The 21,336-nt window shown below is 45.4% G+C and overlaps 5 protein-coding genes, 3 long non-coding RNA genes and 1 other non-coding gene across 9 annotated transcripts; 4 read left to right on the top strand and 5 right to left on the bottom strand.

Annotated features, from left to right (window-relative positions):
* Positions 1-253: 253 nt before the first annotated feature.
* On the bottom strand, positions 254-2,242 carry LOC136191357 (tyrosine-protein kinase receptor TYRO3-like). Its single transcript, XM_065979681.1, has 8 exons — positions 2,038-2,242; positions 1,426-1,704; positions 1,308-1,376; positions 1,112-1,257; positions 859-959; positions 641-806; positions 446-582; positions 254-377 (listed from the first exon to the last, which is right to left on the bottom strand). The coding sequence occupies exons 1-8, from the start codon at positions 2,240-2,242 to the stop codon at positions 254-256; spliced, it is 1,227 nt and encodes a 408-aa protein (XP_065835753.1).
* Positions 2,243-4,437: 2,195 nt separating this feature from the next.
* On the bottom strand, positions 4,438-5,185 carry LOC136190910 (uncharacterized). The gene is made up of 3 exons (XR_010670668.1): positions 4,906-5,185; positions 4,640-4,854; positions 4,438-4,586 (listed from the first exon to the last, which is right to left on the bottom strand). It is a non-coding gene; the product is annotated as an uncharacterized lncRNA (long non-coding RNA).
* Positions 5,186-5,228: 43 nt separating this feature from the next.
* On the top strand, positions 5,229-9,786 carry LOC136191356 (uncharacterized). Its single transcript, XM_065979680.1, has 17 exons — positions 5,229-6,576; positions 6,625-6,662; positions 6,717-6,755; positions 6,809-6,889; positions 6,960-7,052; positions 7,102-7,200; positions 7,251-7,349; positions 7,399-7,497; positions 7,556-7,657; positions 7,713-7,805; positions 7,869-7,997; positions 8,044-8,109; positions 8,177-8,713; positions 8,766-8,975; positions 9,028-9,159; positions 9,207-9,698; positions 9,757-9,786. The coding sequence occupies exons 1-17, from the start codon at positions 5,379-5,381 to the stop codon at positions 9,784-9,786; spliced, it is 3,537 nt and encodes a 1,178-aa protein (XP_065835752.1). The 5' UTR covers positions 5,229-5,378.
* On the top strand, positions 9,709-11,212 carry LOC136190889 (uncharacterized). Its single transcript, XM_065979192.1, has 5 exons — positions 9,709-10,274; positions 10,331-10,394; positions 10,461-10,511; positions 10,590-10,859; positions 10,915-11,212. Exons 1-5 carry the CDS (start codon positions 9,786-9,788, stop codon positions 10,950-10,952), a joined length of 912 nt encoding a protein of 303 aa, XP_065835264.1. The 5' UTR covers positions 9,709-9,785; the 3' UTR covers positions 10,953-11,212.
* A 316-nt stretch (positions 11,213-11,528) lies between these two features.
* On the bottom strand, positions 11,529-11,647 carry LOC136191676 (5S ribosomal RNA). The gene has a single exon (XR_010670907.1). It is a non-coding gene; the product is annotated as a 5S ribosomal RNA (ribosomal RNA).
* Positions 11,648-12,113: 466 nt separating this feature from the next.
* LOC136190888 (uncharacterized) lies at positions 12,114-13,497 on the bottom strand. The gene is made up of 3 exons (XM_065979191.1): positions 13,094-13,497; positions 12,516-13,034; positions 12,114-12,461 (listed from the first exon to the last, which is right to left on the bottom strand). Exons 1-3 carry the CDS (start codon positions 13,449-13,451, stop codon positions 12,307-12,309), a joined length of 1,032 nt encoding a protein of 343 aa, XP_065835263.1. The 5' UTR covers positions 13,452-13,497; the 3' UTR covers positions 12,114-12,306.
* Positions 13,498-13,745: 248 nt separating this feature from the next.
* LOC136190886 (serine/threonine-protein kinase RIO3-like) lies at positions 13,746-15,500 on the bottom strand. The gene has a single exon (XM_065979181.1). The coding sequence runs from the start codon at positions 15,390-15,392 to the stop codon at positions 13,839-13,841; it is 1,554 nt and encodes a 517-aa protein (XP_065835253.1). The 5' UTR covers positions 15,393-15,500; the 3' UTR covers positions 13,746-13,838.
* Positions 15,501-16,896: 1,396 nt separating this feature from the next.
* On the top strand, positions 16,897-17,536 carry LOC136190899 (uncharacterized). The gene is made up of 3 exons (XR_010670650.1): positions 16,897-17,074; positions 17,139-17,279; positions 17,336-17,536. It is a non-coding gene; the product is annotated as an uncharacterized lncRNA (long non-coding RNA).
* A 3,107-nt stretch (positions 17,537-20,643) lies between these two features.
* LOC136190897 (uncharacterized) lies at positions 20,644-21,308 on the top strand. Its single transcript, XR_010670645.1, has 3 exons — positions 20,644-20,842; positions 20,900-21,046; positions 21,103-21,308. It is a non-coding gene; the product is annotated as an uncharacterized lncRNA (long non-coding RNA).
* The last annotated feature ends 28 nt before the right edge of the window (positions 21,309-21,336 follow it).

Raw genomic sequence — 21,336 nt, 5'->3', positions numbered from 1 at the left:
TTCGTTAATCGGGCGTCTAGCTGCATCATATGCATATGTGTCTAGTGCGGCTAATTAATTCGCTGGACCATCGTCAAGGCCAATCGTCTGAAGCCATTCATGTGTACTGTAAGGCTATTTTGTTCAATTTTCAGCAGCACAAGGTTTCTAGTCTATGACCAAGATGCCAAAAAAAACGAAACCCATAACTAAACATCAGAGAGCATCCCAAATTAATTTGAACGTAAGAGAGTTCTAAAGTCACTGTAGGCTGCTAAACACTTGTGTATTCTGCTGCTTTTGTTACCAACATGAACTCACTGACGTCGTTGACCAAAAGCTGAAACGACGGTCGTTTTTCCGGGTTTTCCGACCAACAGTCAGCCATTAGCTTGAATCTAAATAAGAAAACAAAGAAAAAATGTTTGAAGCAACAGTGTGATATCAATGATCGTTAGCAGCGTACATTCGATTAGGGCAATGCCTTGGTTGGCTGAGTCTCATTCCCTCTTGAAGAAGGGGAACAAGGTTACCGACGCCAACACCGGGATATGGAGTCATCCCCATTGTCATCACTTCCCACAATGTAATGCCATAGGACCACTGAATAGACACGAACTTACTATTACAGTAGGTCCAGTTTGCACTCTAACTGACTTACTATGTCACTTTTTGTTGTAAATATTCCTTTTGTGAAACCTTCTAGAGCGACCCATCGAATCGGAAGTCCCACTTTGCCTTGTGTAATCCGGTAATAGTCTTTGTCTTCCGTTAGTGCTCGGGCTAATCCGAAATCGGAGATTTTGATAGTAAGATCCCAGTTTACCCTAAAGCCATTCACTCTGTGACTCATTAATTAATGAAAACGTTGATCCATACATGCAATTTCGCGCTGCCAAATCTCGATGTAGTATCCTTTTCCCTGTCAAATATTCCATTCCTTTTGCAATTTGATATCCAAACTGAATGAGTCTGAAAAGCTAGAAGCGATAGCTTAATTAATGAAATGGTATAAAACAACAAAAGTTACATCACGGGACATAGTCATGTCTCCGCCTTCATTCTCCACTGAAGAACTGAGACTGTATACTGATCGTTGCTTGCGCAAATATGTTCGCAAGTCTCGTAGAACCATGTACGGAAACACTATCATAGGTCTGTAGTATTGCTCATATTCAGGATTGGGTGAACAGCAAATTCCGATCAACGTCAGAACATTTTTATGATCAAGGCTTTTCATTCTAAGGGCTTCCAAAACGAAGTCGCGCGCATTTAGTCCTACATCGTTCAATACTTGCATGTGTGTATTCATACTATGAATCTAGGACCTGATTTAGCTGATTTTGCGGCAACAGTACTTCCGTCCAACAGACATTTGTAGACTCTTCCAAAATTACCTACACAACAACATCTCTCAAATGAACCATTCATTCACATGCAGTCAACCTTCTCCAATGTCTTTCACTACTTTTAAACGTGTAGGGCAAATGCTCAAGTCGCCTATTTCCGCAGCGATGTCAGAATCCTGAAGTTCATTTGACGCGTAACTTTGCATTTCAACGGCACTTTGTGCGACAGACATTTGATCTTCGGTTGTATGACGTTGCCAGGTGCATTCGCAGGCGAAACGTTTTTTGCAGAAAATTACAATTGGAGGAGTAAGTATCATAGCCATCATTGCACAGAGAGTTGTTGGAACGGCAATAATTACAATATTTGCATTTCCTAAAATGAAAAATCCGCAGATTATCTTCCATTTTCAATTTATAAGGTTTAGGGTTATATAATACTCTCGCAGTTTTTCAGATTGTACTAAATATAGTTTCATTACTATCTGTGTTAGTCTGAGCACAGTACATCCTAACTTTGACTACTTTAGAACCATACTTTACGTTTGCTAAATCATGCTTCCGCGAGCCCATTCAGCCATAGAAGCTTTGTGCTAATCTGATCACAAGGAGCGCGAACTACAGTAATGTGCATTATTAATTAATTGTATTACCGCAGTTGTTCTCGTCGGAATAGTCCCGGCAGTCGTAACCACCGTCGCAACGGTACCGTTGATGAATACAACTTCCGTCGTCGCAATGCCAAATCGGACTGCTATTGCTCCCATTACAACATAGTTCATCTGATAAATCGCCACAGTCGTTTTCACCGTCACAGCGATATATTTCAGGAATACAAGAGCCGTACTTGTTGCACCAAAATCGTGATAGATCTTGGCGGCAGTAGCTAGAACAGTTTTGCTCATCAGATGCATCGTCACAGTCGATGTCACCGTCACAGAGATACATTTTAAGAATACAAGAGTCAGCGCGATTTTTGCACTGAAACACTGATGGATCTTGACGGCAGTAGCTAGAACAGTTTTGCTCATCTGATGAATCGCCACAGTCGTTGTTACCGTCACAGCGATAAACGCGATAAATGCACAGATCGTTGTCCTTGCACAGAAACCGCGACGACGGATTTTGGCGGCAGAAGGTAGAGCAGTTCTGTTCATCTGAAAAATCATTACAGTCGTTTCTACCGTTGCAGCGTAAACGTTCATGAATACAACGGTTGTCCTTGTTGCACCAGTACCGTGACGGATCTTGGCGGCAGTAGCTAGAACAGTTTTGTTCGTCTGATAAATCTCCACAGTCGTTGTCACCGTCGCACTTGTACATTGATGGAATGCACTCTCCATTTGCGCACTGGTATGGGTCTGAAGGGCAGCGGGAACGTTTTATCCTTCGTTTGCATCCGATATTTTCGTCTGAGCCATCGTCGCAGTCAAAGTTTCCGTCACAATGGCGACGTCGAGAAATGCACTGTTCATTCAGACATTGAAAATCGCCGCGACGAATGCATGTAGATAGACTTCGTTCTCCGGCTACAAGTCGCATCGTTCCCATTAGCAGAGAGATAGCGAGCAAGTTAAGACCTACAAAAGATTAATTAAGTTGTGAAAGTTGTCAGGATTCGGGACACTGCCAGAGACTCCACATGAAATAAAAACTACCGCAGCTTTTACTAGAAGTGTGGAGATATTGTCTTTAAGTCAATTACCAAATTATACTCTCACGTTGACAGGTGCATCTAAATTTAGTGGCTGTAGTATAAGGACGTTCATAACGTCAATACAATCAGGCACAAGCTGAGCTTATGAATGATATATAGATCTTTGTAGGAAAACACAAAAGTATAGCGTTCCCCAAATGACTCGTTTATTCCAAGAACGGTACTGTAACTAGTCATGTTTGGAGCTTCAATGCCAAGAAACGGAACAACGTACAGCGACGCAGTTGGCACCATTTTTACAAGTAAGGCCTGAACTAATACCGTATTACAATAGGCAGACTAGAAGCGGAGATACAGGCGTTCCAAGTTAGACATGCTGTTCCAACAATTGTTCACTACCCCACTGAAGGGAATCGCCCCATGCACTGTTGTACCTGCATGCTTCATTGCGAGTGACAACGCGAGGAGACGCAACAAGAAAGTACGGCAAGACGGAACCGAAGAGACAGAGAAAGATGGTATATAAGATGCTATATGAAAGCAACTCGAACGCACGCTATATAGCTTGTGGAATGTCGATCGCAACTATAGAGACTCCAAGCCAATTAACCGAACGACTTCCAACCCGACCTAACAGCCCCAACCCAACCTAACGACCCTAACCCTACGAAACGACTCTCAACCCTTTGACAGGTTTCACCCGCCAGAGATATCACCGTCGCAACGGCATGGCTTTTAGGACTACATTTTTCGTTGTCGCACCGAAACTGGCTGTAGCTACCGTCTGAATAATCGTCACTGTCGTTAGTTATCTCCGTCACAGAGCTAATTCACTGGGCGCTGTTGTGGCCACAAGATGCAGTTGTCGTTGTTGCACGGAAACGCGTTAAATTAATTAAGGATATAGAAGCAAGCATTCCTGCCCGTCAGAGCTGTTGCTGCAGTCGTTTACTTTTGTTACGCACTTCGATTTGGCAAATGCATTCACCATTCTGATGCCAAAAGCCACTCCATAGAGCAACTGGCGATTGACGAACAGTTCTTCTCGTCGGAAAAGTTGCAAGCTGAAGGTTGATGACCAAAAGTGCCAAAACTAAACATAACATAATATGAACACGTTATCTATACTTCCTCGCACGTACACATAAGAAAAATAGCAAGTACAGGAAACACGCTAAAACTTCCAAAAACCTTTGCTTCTAAGTAAACTTTCATTCGTTCATACCTTCTCAGCTGCAACATACATGACTCACGTGTATGTAACATAAAGCCTCTGCCGATTGAAGGTAGATTATACTTTTTTGAATGCTGCTATAAGTCAAATCAGAACACATTTTTCCGCAAGTCACGCAACGTACGTACTAGTAGAGGTGTCCAAAGTCTAACAGGCGACACGTGTATTTTATTTTCTAAATCACACGATTTTGTAATTTCGATAAAGGCACAGGAAATTCGTATAAAAAGAATCTACTTTTGCTTGCCACTTCACCCACACGCAAGTGTTTTTATTACCCTGTCTTTCACGTTCGCCCAGTTTTCGGTTTTGCTCATTAATTTTTGAAGGCGAGCAAGGTCTCCGTCGAGTACAGCCCTGGTCAAAGCTACACGTACGAAACGATAAGGCGATCTTATCGACAATACAAATCAAACTTACGGTGGACGCTAGAATCAGAATTGCCCATGGAGAACTTTCCAACGGTTCTTTGGTAATGCAACAGCGGACCTGAACAATTAGCTCACATTCGACTGCATGAAGCCGTCACCGGCGAGACAAAGTGAATTTTCATTGTTGACCGTGACTGAACATATGACTAAAACTTCAGCCTTTTCGGACTTTACATTTGACTTGACTCGCTGGAGTTTAATTAGCTAAGACACACGTTATATTCATGTGACTCGATGATGGTACACCGTCTAAACCTATAAGCATGGCAGAAAAAAATGGAGGAAAATATAATGGCTTCAGCCGTCGTTAGAGAGAAATCATAGCCGCTCAGGATCAACAGACAAAGCAGGAAATCCTTTCCGCGAAGGCATCACGTTCTGTTCATGCATCGTCGTCGATTCAGCGTGAACCAGTCAATCCCCAAAGAAAAGCTTTTCTCTCCAACGCCCAGAAAAAAATCCATCCAACTCATTGGCACTTCAACGACTGCCTAAAATGAAACAAGAGTAGAGGACAATGCCGCAGGAGACAACGAATCTGTGAATCCGGGTCAGCCGCGTAGTCCGGGTCACAGAGTCGCAAAACTCTCTTCACCGTCGACCCTCTAGAAGAACGTCAACGTGTCTTTCGGCAGTTCTCAGCCAGTTGCTGATTCAAGTTTTTGGTACTGCAATTGTCTTCCTCTTCGTCATCGCCTGTCCTCTCCAGATATAGTTGTAGAGTCGAAATGAGCGATCCGAAATGGTCGACATGTCTCATCCCCGTGTTTTCCGAAGCCGTGTCCGCACTCGCATGCATCATTTCAGAAAATCTGATGGACTCGATGCTTACAAAGGAACTCCTCACTCCGAGTAGGTATGTGGAGATGATTGACAGCCTGGGTTCCGCTGGCATTGATAAAAGCAAGAGTGCTCGTCATCTATTGATGACGCTTATGCAGTCTCCTCTACCTTCATTCGACGTCTTTTGCTCCACGCTTAAGGAATTTCGTGGAGGAGATCAGCTTTTGAGTCTTCTGACCTCCTCGACAGGCGGCCACGTTACAGAGCAAGATTCAGATAGCTCAAGGGAATCAACATCACTCGTTGCGACCCATCAAAAAGCCTCTTTTCGTGAAGGTGCCAGCAGAAGTACTAGACTGAAGAAGTCGAATGTTGATCAAGTTCTTCCTTGGAGTTCAATGGGCGAATCTTCTTCGGAGAACTCTACCCCAGATTCTGGAGTTTTAATAGACACCGGCTTATCTTCCCTTGAAGAGATCCTTGTCCATATTGACAAGGCCTTGAAAGAAGATTTTGAGCCCTATCGCAACGGTGTTGAGAGCGTAATTCGCAATGTCGTAAAGAAGGGGATAATGCGAGTTGACGTTAAGTTTCGGTTTATTGATGGCCTGCCGTTAAGCGTGCCATTGACACGTCAAGTGGGAAAAGCTGATCTCACCATCAAAATTCCACTTCAATGTGTTCTTAGAATTTTTCTACCTAATATCAACGAGGAGCGCTTTCTGCTTCAGAAAGAGCGTCTACTTAGAGCATTTCCTAGCCTGCTGGGCTGTAAAAGGATAGAAAGGCTTCGTGGCAGCTGTGACGTTCTTCTTACCCTTAGTGGTATAGACTTCATTAAGTTTGTTTCTGATCTTCACAATCCTCGTGGTCTAATAACCTTCATTCAAATTGACCCATATGCTGAAATCCAGTTCGGCATCCTTGAGCCAGTGAAAGTGTCTCGTCTCCTTAGACAGTCACCATTATTGATGCCGGTGACAAAGGCGTTTTCTTCTATCGAGCATTTTTGCAATGAAACGGCGAAGCGTCACGCAGAGACGTTTCGGAGTCGTTTCTTGTCAGCATACTATTCTCTTGATATTGCTGAAGAATGTCTTGAATCTGGGCTACGTAGGAAAAAGTTGAAAAGTACTTTAGAAGGTGCAGTGGCCTCCAAGGTTATCAAAGTGTGCTAACGTAGCTTTTTAGAGACCGAGAAAGTGCAATGCAAACCAAGTAGCGCAGAAGTAAGAGCATAATATTGCAAAACGATTTTGGTACTGTATGCCGTTGATTTTTAGAGAAAACTTTTTCGTATAAAAGAAATGGTCGACAAGGATGTAGGGTATTCTTAGCGTTCTTTTATTACGGCTTATAGTCTACCACTTCTTAGTCTCGAACCGCTCTGAAAACTAAGCAGCAAATTGAAACCCTAAAAGGCATCCTGTCGTCTACGATTCGGAAGATTGAAATGGTATGTTGAGGGATCCTGTCTTTAGAACTTGCGTTAGCGTTTGTCTTAACAAATGCGTTTTAAACTTTAGAAAGGACACTTTGGGTTCGCCTGCAGTAGTGGCAAGGCTGATTTTGTGAAAAAACTTATAGACACTGGAGTCAATGTAAACGAGGCAGACGAGGTACTTCACGCAATGTTGCTTTATGTCACTGGTTAAACTTTCTATTTAGAATGGACGCTTTGCGCTTGAGCAAGCGTGTTACAGTAACCATTTTGAAATTGGTAGAATGCTTATCAGTTCCGGAGCGAATATTAATAAGGAAGATAAGGTTTCTCCGTCCTCTCCAAGATTACTTTTGTTTCTATGTTATAACTGTAGTTCGGAAGATTTCCATTGTTAGCAGCCTGTGAGAAAGGTAACATAGAAATTGCAAGATTACTGATTGCTTCGAGAGCCAACGTCAATCAAGCCAACAAAGTAAATTTTCTGTTAGCTTATTTTTGAATAAATGCATTGCAAACTTTAGATTAGGCGCTCTCCTTTGGCGTCAGCGTGTAGTGGCGGTCATTTTGAACTTGCTAAATTACTGATCAATGCCGGAGGAGACGTCAACCTTTCAGTCAAGGTTTTTGATGAACTGTTTCAGAGGTTTCTTAATTGCAGTATTTTGTCTTCTCTTCAAGATTGGTTGCGATCCTTTGCTTCCTGTAGCGTGTTCTTCAGGACAGTCGAACTTGGTGGAATTGCTTTTAGAAAATGGTTGCAACCCGAATTCTCGTAACCAGGTTTTTCTGATTTCAAGTGCTGGTCTGCGTTTCGTACTTCTATTACCTTTTTCAGTTGGGGAAGAGCGCGTTACTTTGCGCTTGCTCTCACAGTCATTATTCTATTGGCACACTGCTCATGAATTCTTCAATAAGGCTCGATTCCTATGTAAGAAGCGAGAGAGTTAGAGAGAGATGTATAGAGAGAGCTTACGTTGACATACATATACAGTGCTACCAGCCAGTTGTAGAAACCATTATACGGCAACATACTTTGGTGAGAGAAATCTCGAGTGATGCTCTCAATATCGTCAAGATGATCCTCTCTCAATCACCTGGTCTTGCCGCTCTTCGTGACGAAGTAGGACTATAGAGCCTTTTTTGCTACCTACTCATAGTTTCTTTAGAATGGGCGTTTTTCACACGAACTGCCTTGTCCGACAGAACTCAAAGAGGTTTTGCTTTGCTTTTGGGTAAGTATACTTTGCTGGCGCGGGTTTCTTTCAATGACGATACTGCGTGTCTTTTTACGTATGCAAGGCTCAATACCAGTATCGAGAGCGTTACGCACAAGGCACAGTAAAGTCGAACCAAGTTATGATTTGTGTTATTGGCAAGGCTGAAGCTCGAAGAACTACTCTGGTACAATCTCTGCATGCTAATTATGCGTCTCAGAAGATCGGTGTTGAAATCACCGCTGTGGAGACCTCCTACGCAGATAAGATCGTCGTTGTCGATTTCGCTGGGCAGCCGTTCTTTCACAAAATGCACAAGCAACTTTTTTCCTCATCTTCGACAATCTTCCTTCTAGTTGTTGATCTAACTCAAAGTGAAGAGGAGCATAGAAGGCTAAGTCACTATTTGTTGTCATTCGTTAAACGCTGCGTTCGTCTTCCTGAGAAAGCGTGCATTGTAGTATATGGTAGCTATTTTTCGAGAGAATTGCAGAAACGTCTTGTTACATATCTTCGTGCCGAATTTAATCAGTGGTTTGTTATTACTCTTGCCTTTTCCTCTGGCTCAATCGATGATTTGGATTTGAGCGGTCTTCGTCTAGCACACCATCACCTCTTCAATGTAATCACAACAGATGTCTTCTTCTCTTGGTTTATGCTATCATTCCATGTAGGCTGCAAAGAGCGTCCCAGCTATATTCGAAACAGTTCAGCAGACGTTTCTTCCTATTCTGCGGAATCCAAAATCTGCCAGCGCATCACCGACAATTTTTCGCAAATTTGGCAATCTCGTTTTGGCGGCCTCGTCCAGGTATCGCCTTACTCAAAATTTACGTCAAAACGTTTTTCGTGCCTTGAAAAGAATTGTTCCTAATAGTAACGAGGCAAGCTAATCACTATTCATAAAAGCCAGCGGATTATTGTATTTTTTTGCAGCTGAGCGATTTCCCTCCTATTCGGTGTATTGATGCTAAACTGTTTAAAAAGCTTGCCGTGGAGAGTGTCTGTGCTGGACTTTCAGAGAGGGATCAAGATCTTCTTGTCTCATTTTTGCAAGCGACAGGAGAGGTAATTATAAAGGGGTTGATTATTCATTGAGATAAGTGCATCTTCAGATTCTCGTTATTGACGACGCCGTCGTTATAGATCTTCCGTGGGTCTGTCGAAGAGGTATCAATTCGCTGTTTTCTATATCTTCCAGCATTTCACGAACTCGTTTTGATACTGGAACAACTAGTAGAGAATCGATTCAAAAATTTTTTGAAAAAAGGGACACGAAACTTTCTCGCATCATGATCCAACTTCTCTGTTCATTAGAATTATGCTATCCGGTTGACGAACAAGCCAGTCGCTACTTTATTCCTGCTCTAATTCAAGAGGGCTTTCCGCCTCACGTATGGCGTAAAAATAGTTTAATGACAGTTTACGTCGGACGTCGCTTGATGAGCGAAGAAAAGGCCGATATATTACCTCCAGAAACTATGCCGTTAATTCAGCTCAACGCACGGAACGCTCCGTGTTTTCATACATTGCAAATAATTGTTTGGCATGGTGGCCTTGCAATTGAACAGACAATCAACCGTTATTTGGTTGAAGGAATGGTTGTAGTTAGGGATGTCGAAAAAGCGATTGATTTCATTGTACGTGGTCCTCCGCATTCCCAAGGGCAGTGCAAGAAACACCTGTCTGATCTAATGGCAATAGGAACGAGAGTTCTTGAAGAGAAAAGTTTTCGGTTTAGTCTTTTCTACATAAGCTGCGCCGAGATGAAGAAGCACAAAGACTTCCCTTGCGCTCACAAATCACAGACTATTGAAATGATCACCAGGATTTCCCAATACTCAAGCGCGACAGTCGGCGACAATGAAGTGAAAGACTCTTTGGAAGACCTCCTAGCCCTTCCCGACGATCATTTTGCTTTCGTACCTTACGAAGCTCGTCACGCTCTTTGTGAATGTCTTGATAAGGATTCCGAAGGGAGATCAGCATTGGCTAGGCGTTTGCCTGGCTTTTCGGCCGTTGATAGATATCAGTGCAAATCTGCTGAGCAATTGCTGAGTCTTTGGAGTAATAATCTGGACGCTACGATAAAGAGTTTTGTAGACTCTGCTCGGGAGTTGAGCATGTTGTACTTGCTTGTTATTCTTCACGATTGTGGCTCCCTGGAGTTTTCTTTGGAAGAGGTAAATGCAAAAATCGCCTGTGATGAACATGTACCTCGTAATTATGTCCGTTGCAGGAAAAAGCCGCCAGGAAAGATTTGGCTTTCCTTGAAGCTAATGCCCCCTCTGCCATCGCGACAGGTAAGAGAGATCTACATGTATAAACCGTTGCACTGTCTTCTTTTTCACGTTCTATTTCACTTGCAGGACGACTTAGCCGGCTTTTAGCCGACAGTTTGCACACTTCGTCCGCATCACGTAAGTCGCCGATTGTCTATATAGGCTACGATCAAGTTGCGTTGACACATACAATATGTAAAAGATTTTTTTACTTAGAGTTGCATCTCGACGCACCTGTCACTGACGGGGAAAGGATGAAAGCTGCAAAACTAATTCAAGCTGTGTGGCGTCACATAGGAAGAGCGTTAGGCTTTCAGAATGACATTTTAAACGAAATAGAAAGTAGCAAGGGAGACAACCGCGATCGCGCGTTGACAATGCTAGATGAGTGGAGTGATCGTCACGGCAACTGCGCCATCCGAAGACATCTGATCAAAGCGATGATGGAAGAAGGGTACACCACTCAAGTTGCTGAAGTCTTTCCAGGTAAAAATTAAGGAACTCGGACGCACGATCAAAGAATAACCCTTCATGCTTTTAGGCTATTCAGGTACAGAGGGCCCACTCAGGTATTTTTAGTACCACCCTTTCCTCGCATCAGCCCCTCTCACACTTTTACACGTCTCCTTTTACACTTTGCACCTATCATTAGTTTAAGTAGTGCGTTTACACTTTATAATGCATTTGCTACTAGAGTCTCACAACCAACGCGTTCGATTTTCTAAACCAACTTCATTTTATGTGCGTTTTATTTTTTTGCGGTATTATGGGGAACATTACTAACGGCATATTTTATTTTCTGAATCACGTGATTTTGTAATTTCGATGAAGACATCTTACCCTCATCTTACTCTCCAACAGTGATAAGATGGGCATGTCATGTTCAATTAATTAGGCTGAGCTAGTCAAATTTCCCGTCCATGACCGCCAAAGTCAAAGCTCCTCTTCCCAACTGCAAAACCTCTTTACACGTTTTCATTTAGCACAATTTCGTCCTAGTGTGGTTGCTGCCAAACAATTGCATCTTTTAGATATCAACAGATCTAAAAGAGCAGCACTTCCACATCGACACGACCGCCCCACTAAATTTGCCGCCAGTGTCAAAGAAAAACGGACGACGCCCAATTTCGGAAAGAAGAAAAAGACCTTGAAAAAGGTCTACAGCACCCGGTGTTCCCAGGCGGTCTCCCATCCAAGTACTATCCGGGCCCTACGTTGCTTAACTTCGGTGATCGGACGAGAGCCGGTGCTTTCAACGTGGTATGGCCGTAGACACAAATGAAGGGAATCCTAGTCTACATATAGGTGGATACCAAGTCGTTTACGCCGAACTCCCTTTGAGCAAAACGAGATCAGAGAATTCAAAAGCCTGTCGAACACAGTTGAGCTGGTTCTGTTCCAGGGACTTCGCAGTTGGGCTGGCTCTGTTCCAGGGAGCCAGGGAGTATTTTTTCTTCGCCTAGCGCACTTTAGCGATAACGGCAAACCAGAGACTACGAAGAGAACCAGAGCCATGGAGCAGCCTGGAACTCTCAAATGAGATCGTCGAAATAAAGGCTCGTCAAAGACGTGTCGCGCGCTGCTAAGAAACGACTCCAAATCTCCTACTGGATCGAGAGGCCTTAGCTAGACGCCATCACGTCCGAGACTCCATAACGCGATCCTGCACATCATAAAGACGCGAAAGACATCAAGCAATTGGCCAGTAAGTTGTATAATACGAGGTTTGTGGCCTAGAGGTTCAGCCTCTGCGCAAACGACGCATTTCCTTTAGTATATGTAGCACACATACGCCATCGATCACAACAAAGCCACGCGTGCGGCATCTGCAAAACGAGTTTTTAGCCAGCGCGAGAGACAAGCAATCGACAGATAGCACAAGAATCCCTACACTTCGCGTGCTTTTGTTTCCGTAGCGCGAAAGCGGACAACGCTAAGCATTATCCGCTTTCATGAGTTCCACCATGGCCTCGCCCATGGCTTGGCCGACATTCATGTACGTCTCGGCATTGCCGCCGTAGTGGGCGCCCGAGCTGCCGCCCATAGACAACGGGTGCGTGTACACGGCTGCAACGTTGCCCTTAAATTCTGCAAGCGAGAAATCAAAAAAAAAGATAGCGAGTTAGCGAATATTATTTATACCGGGATACTTGGCCGGATTGGCAACGTCGAACATGGCATCGAGAATCACGCCTCCACCGTCGGTAGAGCCTTTGATGGTCTGACCGAGCGAGGCAGTGACAAATTTGGCGTTTGGTGCCTTGAACTGAGCGCGCAGCGTCTTGATCAACTTTACGAGATTGATTTCGTATCTCGTTGCAAGGCCCATATCGCGGCTATCGCGATCGCCTTGCCACCAGAAGAAGCCGGCGATTTCGTAGTCCGTGGCGCCGGGGAAGAAATAGGTGAGATTGGAGAGGATATACTCGGTGCGGTTGGTATCGCCGTCATATTGCTCGCCCGCCATCCAGTTAACAGGCTTCGGAGTCGTGCCTTTTTGCCATCTCTCCGGTGACTGATGGTAGGCAGCATATTCCCAAGTGACGTTCTTACTGTCTTTATATTCCCAGCCGGGGCTTCCAGGCGGGAGCAGATCCCAGCCCAAAGCTCTATTGCCGATGCACGCCTTGAGGATCATGACTCGATTTTTCGTGGCGTTGCCTAAGGCAATACGTTAGGTTGAGCGTAAATTAGATGTGACGTTTGTGTGCACACCATACCGACATAGTTTCCGATGCCTAGTTCTGGACCAATGGTCTTTCCCGTAACCGTCATAAACTCGTTGTGTGCTAGGCTGGAGTGTTCGAATGACGAGTTGCCACTGCCTATGACTTCCACGTAGCGGACGTCTTCGCGAACGGCCCATGTATTGGATGTTTTGTTCCACAGATAGGGGTACTTGTGCTCGGTTTTGACGGCATATCCGAGTGAGCCATTCACGTTATCCGGGCCGATTTTACCTTCACCTAGCATGTTGGACTGTCCCATGAGGACGTACACTTCGACCTTGTCGCCGGAGCAGAGCAAGGCCGGCATGACAAGAATCGAAGCAAGCAGCGTGACTGTGAGATATTCCATTTGCGCAAATCAAGGGCTTTGCAATGAGTACCTTCTGGGCGGAGTAATCAGGTGACCGCTTTTGTGGGATTGCCAGATGGGCGTGGTGTGTTTACCACCGATTGATCTTTCATCTGTCGGAGCAATAGCCTTTTGATGTCTTCAATCTTCGTCAAAAGATCGTGCTGTTCGCCCTAAATCATAAATATAGGATTCAGCGGCCTTTCTATTAATTATGGACCAAATTCAAAATCGTTAGCAGCGGGCGGAAAGGTTTTCAAAAAGCAAGGCTCTTATTCCGGGAAGAACGACAACTGGCTTCGTACATTATTTCGTCACAACATTCCCCCACATGCCAATATCTCATACTGTACCAATCGCGTGCGCCTAAAAAGCAGAAGTTTTCAACTAAAAATCAATCTCGCGTGTCTCTTCTTTCCGCTGCAAATCTTCCCTAAACATTTTCCCTTCTTCCTCTCTTCTCGACTCTCGCTTATTGAACGCTTTCAATCGACCCAACGTCTCCGCCTCTTCGCCCGACGCCATGGCAACCCCGCAGACATGCACAAACAGCTCAGACGCCGACAGAACGCGCTCGACGCCCAAAAGCCGACGAAAGAACTCGACAACATTAACGCAATCATGATAGAGAAAATCGAAAGCATGCGGATGCGACGGCTCGACGGATTGACTGACGTCGATGAAATAGACCTCGTTGCCATGCCAAAGCATATTGAATTCGCTGAGATCGCCGTGAACGAGTCGCGCATCGTCGTACATGACTTTCATCATGCTAATGCATTGCGTATAGGCGAGACGAGCGTTCGTCTCGTCGAGCTTGGCGTCTTTCAGTTGAGGGGCCCCCCGCTGATCGTCGCCTATGAATCCCATGACGAGCACGTGCTTCTTGTGCGTAATCACGCGCGGACATCGAATGTTCGCCTTTTCCATTCGTCGCAAATTTCGCGCTTCCTTTTCCGTCCATATTCGAATTATTTTTCGCGGATTCTGTCGACCCAAGGGAAGACGAAAACGATGATCGTCGCGTATGTACTTATCGCGCGATTTGAATTCGTTCAGCGTTGTCTTGAAAACTTTGACGGCGCATTCGCGCGGTACGGGACATTCGCCCTCCTTGCCACGCCCACCAAACGCGTGATAGACGGAAGACTCTTTCCCCGTCGCTAGGCAACCATTGACATTGCTCAGCGTATCGGAACTAACGAGTTTGAAAAGAATCAAACGCGTTTGGGGATCGAGCGAGAGATTGTGCGTCGAACGATCTTTCTTATCGAAAACTCGTTGCGCCTGTTTCTCTTCCTTGATCGAATGCCGCTTCAAGGCGGTGTAAACTCGATTCGAAAAGCAGAAGTCGTCCGCCTCGTTCGTGACGTCGCCCGTCGCAAAGTCGGGCGGGAAAAGCGAGGCGACGCGCTCGACGTTCTTTCGTCCGCACACGGCGAGATCGTGTTTCGTCGGAACGCCCTGTTTCCATTTTCGACGTCGACGCGATTTCGAGGAGGATGACGTCGACGTCGACGGAGAAACGACGGCGGCGGGAGACCGACGTGACGTCATTTCATCGATGACGTCATAATCGTCTTCGTCATCATCCGGGGACTCGGTGGAGGGAACGTGACGATAGTTTCGAAACGATATGCTCACTTTCTTGTTCCCGTTCATGTGCCTTTCGTTCGCCGACGAGTAGCGGTCGTATTCGGCGTCGAATTCCGATTGGAGTAGTTGCGCTAAGAGGAGATCGTCGTCCTGCGTTTCGTTTTCCGTTGCGACGATGAGCGGAAGGGCGCTCGCTTCTTCGTATGCCGCCTTCTCGCTCTCTTGCATCGTTCTCGCCATTTCTTCGTCCATGAGGACGGCGAGAGAGCACGCGGACGGGTTCGACGGCTCGGGCGTCACTCGTTTCCACGGAGTGGGGCGCCGCTCGGCTTCCACGACGTCCATTCGATTGGTGCTACGACGCTTGAAACGATACTGACACCGACGAACGACGGGGCGCCGAGAAAAGCGACGATCGCGCTCTTTCTTTACGTGGTGCAATAATGACGTAAGGCGGTAGCGTACGTTGCAATCTAAAAACAGATTCTCCTCCTTTTACGCCTCGAAAATTGGGAAGTCGAAGCGGAAACCGACGAATTCGCTGAACGCCATCTCCCCGCCGCCATCGAGATGGCAGATTGCGATCGGGAAGCCGCAATCGCCAAGATCCGTGATACCACGGATAGTAGAGAATAGTAGAGTATACTCGTGGTGATACCACGACTACGAAACGAACGAGCGCCAGCAAAACCGGAAAAAAAAGCAGAGCAACTGAAAAAAATTGTCGTAATAACGTCACCACGACGCGTCAAGAAATCTCCGTCAACTATTAGCTACTGTAACTACTAGTGAAAAGACGAGCTAGCTCACCGGTGAAAAAGAAACGGTCGGACGTACAGTGAAATCAGTCAATCACGCGGTACATAAAGGCGGAGATCATACAGCTTTCGGATTCGGCCATGCACTTATTCTAGGTACAGTATACAGATTACCATGTAGATTGGCGGAGCATTATTTAGAGTTTTAGCTGCATGGACACCAGGAAGGTCTTGGTGTTATCATTTTATCCAATAAGGCAAAGAGAATTTCTTTTTCCTTTCCTGTCGCACATATAACAAGAAGCTATAGAGCCGCCACCTAAAGAAAGAAAAACTATGCAAAAATGCATATAAGCGAAAAGGAGCCTCTATTGGTTGCTAACAAAGAAAACCTGCTAATGAACGTAAATTCTGCTACAAACAGCAACATGCATGGCCGGTTCGAGCTATAGTTAAGTTTATCGTGATTTTATTGATGGGCAAGGCACGGAACTATCTTCGATTCACTTCTATGCATGCGTCACGCCGACTACTTCGAAACTTCAGCTCAACAACAAAGGCAGAAATCCCTTCCGGGACAACGCTAGCTGTCACGTGAATTAACGTACTCCAAGTCGAAATAAATGAGGGCGAGCACACAGGCATTAGTCCAAACTCCAAAGTCCAGCAGAGCATTTGAAACATATAGTCCAGCCCCTTTCGCCGCTTGGTCAAAATAGAAAAATAAATTCTCTAGCATCATCATCATCGTCATCGTAGAAAGGGGCTGGTGTCTGGCCAGACTCCGCTCGAATCGGTGCTCTGTAGGGAAGACTTCGCCGAGCGTAAGAACGGGGGAGCGGGGGCGGGGGAGGGGTACGATCAATTCAAGCAACGTCTAATCCAAACGTCCGATCTATCTATCTATATAAGCTTCCTAAACGTCCGAGTAACGTGTAATCTAAACGTCCGATCTAAGCTTCCTAAACGTCCGACCTAAGCGTCCTATAAACGTCAGTAGCCTATGCCTATATATGAATCAACACTTCCGATCTGTCGGAATAAAAGGAAAGGCCAACCGTGTGTATTGGGCAATTGCATCTTCCGCTGCGTATAGGATGAAATCGGTGGTAGTTGCTTTGTGCGTATTTGCTGCAATTGGAAGCGCTGTAGCATTCAACTGCGGGATCCATCCTAACCCTTGCGGTTCCGGAAAATGCGTCACTCATGGAAAAGATCATTTTTGCCTCTGCCCACCCGGTGTCGGTGGCCGCTTTTGTGAAATTGAAAGTATACGCTACTACTGTAGACTACCAAAAACCATGCTTCGTGTGCATAACGAACTTGTGTACAGGTGTATGCACTCCAAACCCCTGTCGCGAGCCCAAGTCCATGTGCATTTCCAACTCTTTTCGAGACGTAGGATTTATTTGCCTGTGTCCACCGGGCTTTAGTGGATCTACTTGCGAGCGACGCCGTCGTAGATTCATTCCCGGTACTTTCAAAAAAATACTAGAATAGTAGTCGTAGACGGTGAATTTCTCTTGTTAGATTGCTCTCCTCATAGTTGCCTAAACGGCGGCGTATGCAGCCCTTCTACCGATTGGTGTCTGTGCAAGCCTGGCTTTTACGGAAAGAAATGCGAATACACTGTCGAAGTCAAATAATTCTGAAACAAACGGCGTTTTCGATCAGACGATTTAGATTTATAGAAGCCTCGTCCGTGACAATGAATAAATATTTGCATATGTATTCATCGCTCACGTGACATCGCACAAGATGTAGTTGTACAGGAATATCATTTTGCCTACGGATACTAGAAGTATCCGTGCGGAGACGCAATCAAGCAAATTCAGAACGGGTCTTTCTCGCTCGAAGAGAGCACGAACATCGATCTACAGCTGCGCATCGATTCCGCCACTCTGCCACTCTAAGTGCATACCGTAGATACGTGCAAGTGGTGTAAGCAATCGCCAGGAGAGCTGAGCCATATGACCACGGATACAGACTCATACTAGTATCCGTGATCAAACACGGGGTCTCAGATTCGGTTCCGTACCCTGACCGTACGCCTTTTTCTCAGCCGTCTACCGTACAGCCATCCTTGGCGAGGCCCTTCTGGCGTTCGGAACGCGTCTTCGATTAGACGATTTTGGGCGGCAAACTTTCACGTAGGTCTACCTTTGGGCAGCACCCTCACCGGGGATTCGATCTTGGGTTCGGAACGTTGTGACTAGCCTAACTGGCCGACGAAAGAAGCTTACTCCGTTGCTTGCGAGGTCTGCGCGAGTGCGTCGCTCCATTGGAGGAAGGCAGAGCGAATCGTTCAATTATTCCCGCGTATTGCAGCAAACGATGGCTGATCCTGACTGGAAAAAATATCTTATTCCTGTTTTGCCCAAGGCCGTACCCCTTCTCGTCAACCTTCTTGGTGGCCCACTTCCGGATCACCTTCTTGCTAAGGGAATCATAATGCAGCATCACCATGACAAAATCTTCCGACTCAAAAGGACCTCAGTAAGCGAAGATGTAGCTCGAACTGTCTTTCGGATACTCCAGAACACAGCAGCACCAAATTTTGACCGGTTCTGCGCCATTCTGGACAAGGTTGACGGCGGTAGCGACCTTTGTCGGCTTCTCAAGGAGCATGTCTCTCAGCCTGCCCATACACCAGAGGAAGAGCTGATTTTTATTGAAATAGATACGTCTTTGAAAGATGTGTACGAGACACATGAAGTTGCTATAAAATCTATGTTGCTGCAGTACCTGACGGCGGTGTACCCGAGAAAAACGATTGTTTTCGAGCCGATTTTTTCATCTGAACTGAGGCAAAGAAGACAACGAGAGCGAACAATAGAGCAAAGAGAAGATTCAAGTCCTTTTTTTGGCTCTCGAACCCAGTTACGAATACTCTTTCCAAATAGTGATTCCGACTGCTTTGAAAGCAATCGTGGAAAGATTACAAAGTACCTATGCAGGCTCATGGACCTGTCGAAATCTGACATAGAAATCGACGTCACTGAAAGCTCAATTACATTATTAATACACGTACCTGGGCAAGGCCTAATCAATCTGCTTGTTAATCTTGAGCGAAATTGAGAGAATCTTCAATTCCTGCTTGACGTAGATAAGTTGGCTATGATCAGTTTCGGCAAGTTTGCTTATGTTTTAGTTTCGCAATTTATTGATGCAAGCCAAATGATGGTCAAAGTCGTGCGAGACTTAGAAGAAGATACAAGATTGAAACAGATTGAGACTGAAGTTTCACTGCACGGCAGCAGCGGAGATTTGTTTGTTTCAACTGGACACCTGCAATACAGGGCTTTAGCAGGCATTTCAGAAAGATTTGCCCAGCGGCTTATTTCAGCTGACAGTGCTAGCAGAATTCCTAGACTAAAGAAATCCGAACTTAGTTTGACGTCGGCGAGACCATGCAGAGCAACCTTCTAGAAGTTCAATAAGCGAATTTCATCGACAGCCATCAATTTCTGGTGCTAGAGCTTCGAGAGGCGCTGAAAGAACTTCAAGCGCTTCTCTTAAAAACGTTATTGTTTATGTTGACAAAACTTTGGAAGACGAGTTTGAGCCCCACCGGAACAGTGTTAGTAGAGTATAGTAGAGTATACTCTACTATCCGTGGTGATACCACGACTACGAAAAAAGGATCGACGACGACGCTAAAGCGAAACGAACGAGCGCCAGCAAAACCGGAAAAAAAAGCAGAGCAACTGAAAAAAATTGTCTTAATAACGTCACCACGACGCGTCAAGAAATCTCCGTCAACTATTAGCCACTGTAGCTACTAGTGAAAAGACGAGCTAGCTCACCGGTGAAAAAGAAACGGCCGAATGTACCGTGAAATCAGTCAATCACGCGGTACATAAAGGCGGAGATCATGCAGCTTTCGGATTCGGCCATGCACTTATTCTAGGTACAGTATACAGAATACCATGTAGATTGGCGGAGCATTTGTTGTACCAAGAGTTTTAGCTGGACACCAGGAAGGTTTTGGTGCATGTTATCATTTTATCCGATAAGGCAAAGAGAATTTCTTTTTCCTTTCCTGTCGCACATATAACAAGAAGCTATAGAGCCGCTACCTAAAGAAAGAAAAACTATGCAAAAATGCATATAAGCAAAAAGGAGCCTCTATTGGTTGCTAACAAAGAAAACCTGCTAATGAACGTAAATTCTGCTATACAAACAGCAACATGGCCGGTTCGAGCTATAGTTAAGTTTATCGTGATTTTATTGATGGGCAAGGCACGGAACTATCTTCGATTCACTTCTATGCATGCGTCACGCGCCGACCACGTGGACCATTGTCGCGTTGTACAATACGGTGCTTCTAGAAGACTACTTCGAAACTTCAGCTCAACAAAGGCAGAAATCCCTTCCGGGACAACGCTATCACGTGAATTAATTAACGTTCTCCAAGTCGCAATAAATGAGGGCGAGAGCACCACAGGCATAATTATTTTAGTCCAATGTCCAGCACAGCATTCGAAACATATAGTCCAGCCACTTTCACCGCTTGGTCAAAATAGAAAAATAAATTCTATAATATCATCATCATCGTGGAAAGGGGCTGGTGTCTGGCCAGACTCCACTCGAATCCGTGCTCTGAGGAGGACTTCGCCGAGCGTAAGAGCGGAGGAGCGGGAGCGGGGGAGGGGTACAATCAATTATTGATTCAAGGAACTTCTAATCTAAACGTCCGATCTAAGCTTCCTCTAAACGTCCGACCTAAGCGTCCTATAAACGTCAGTAGCCTATGCCTATATATGAATCGACACTTCCGATCTGTCGGAATAAAAGGAAAGGCCAACCGTGTGTATTGGGCAATTGTATCTACCGCTGCGTCAAAAGCTAAGATGAAATCGGTGGTAGTTGCTTTGTGCGTATTTGCTGCAATTGGAAGCGCTCTAGCAGACTGCGCGACTCGGAACCATCCTAACCCTTGCGGTTACTACCGACGTTGCGTCCCTAATCTAAATGGAAAAGGTCATGTTTGCCTCTGCCCAATAGGTGTTGGTGGCCGCTATTGCCAGTATAAAAGTACGCTATTACTGTAGACAAAACCATGCTTCGTGTGCGTAAAGAACTTGTGTACAGGTCCATGCTCTCCAAACCCTTGTCGCGCGCCCAAGTCCCAGTGCTTTCCCACCTCTCTTGGAGGTCGAAACGAAGGACATGTTTGCACGTGTCCACCGGGCTTTAGTGGATCTACTTGCAAGCGACGCCGTCGTAGATTCATTCCCGGTAATTTAAAAAAATTAGTAGAATAGCAGTCGTAGACTCTGGATTTCTCTTGTTAGATTGCTCTCCTCATAGTTGCCTAAACGGCGGCGTATGCAGCCCTTCTACCGATTGGTGTCTGTGCAAGCCTGGCTTTTACGGAAAGAAATGCGAATACACTGTCGAAGTCAAATAATTCTGAAACAAAAGGCGTTTTCGATCAGACGATTTATAGAAGCCTCGTCCGTTGCAATGAATAAATATTTGCATATGTATTCATCGCTCACGTGACATCGCAGAAGATGTCGTTCCCG

The sequence above is a fragment of the Oscarella lobularis genome, chromosome 9 (assembly GCF_947507565.1).
Source record: "Oscarella lobularis chromosome 9, ooOscLobu1.1, whole genome shotgun sequence".
Classification (NCBI taxonomy): Eukaryota; Metazoa; Porifera; class Homoscleromorpha; order Homosclerophorida; family Oscarellidae; genus Oscarella; species Oscarella lobularis.
This window is presented reverse-complemented; position numbering and strand designations above follow the sequence as displayed.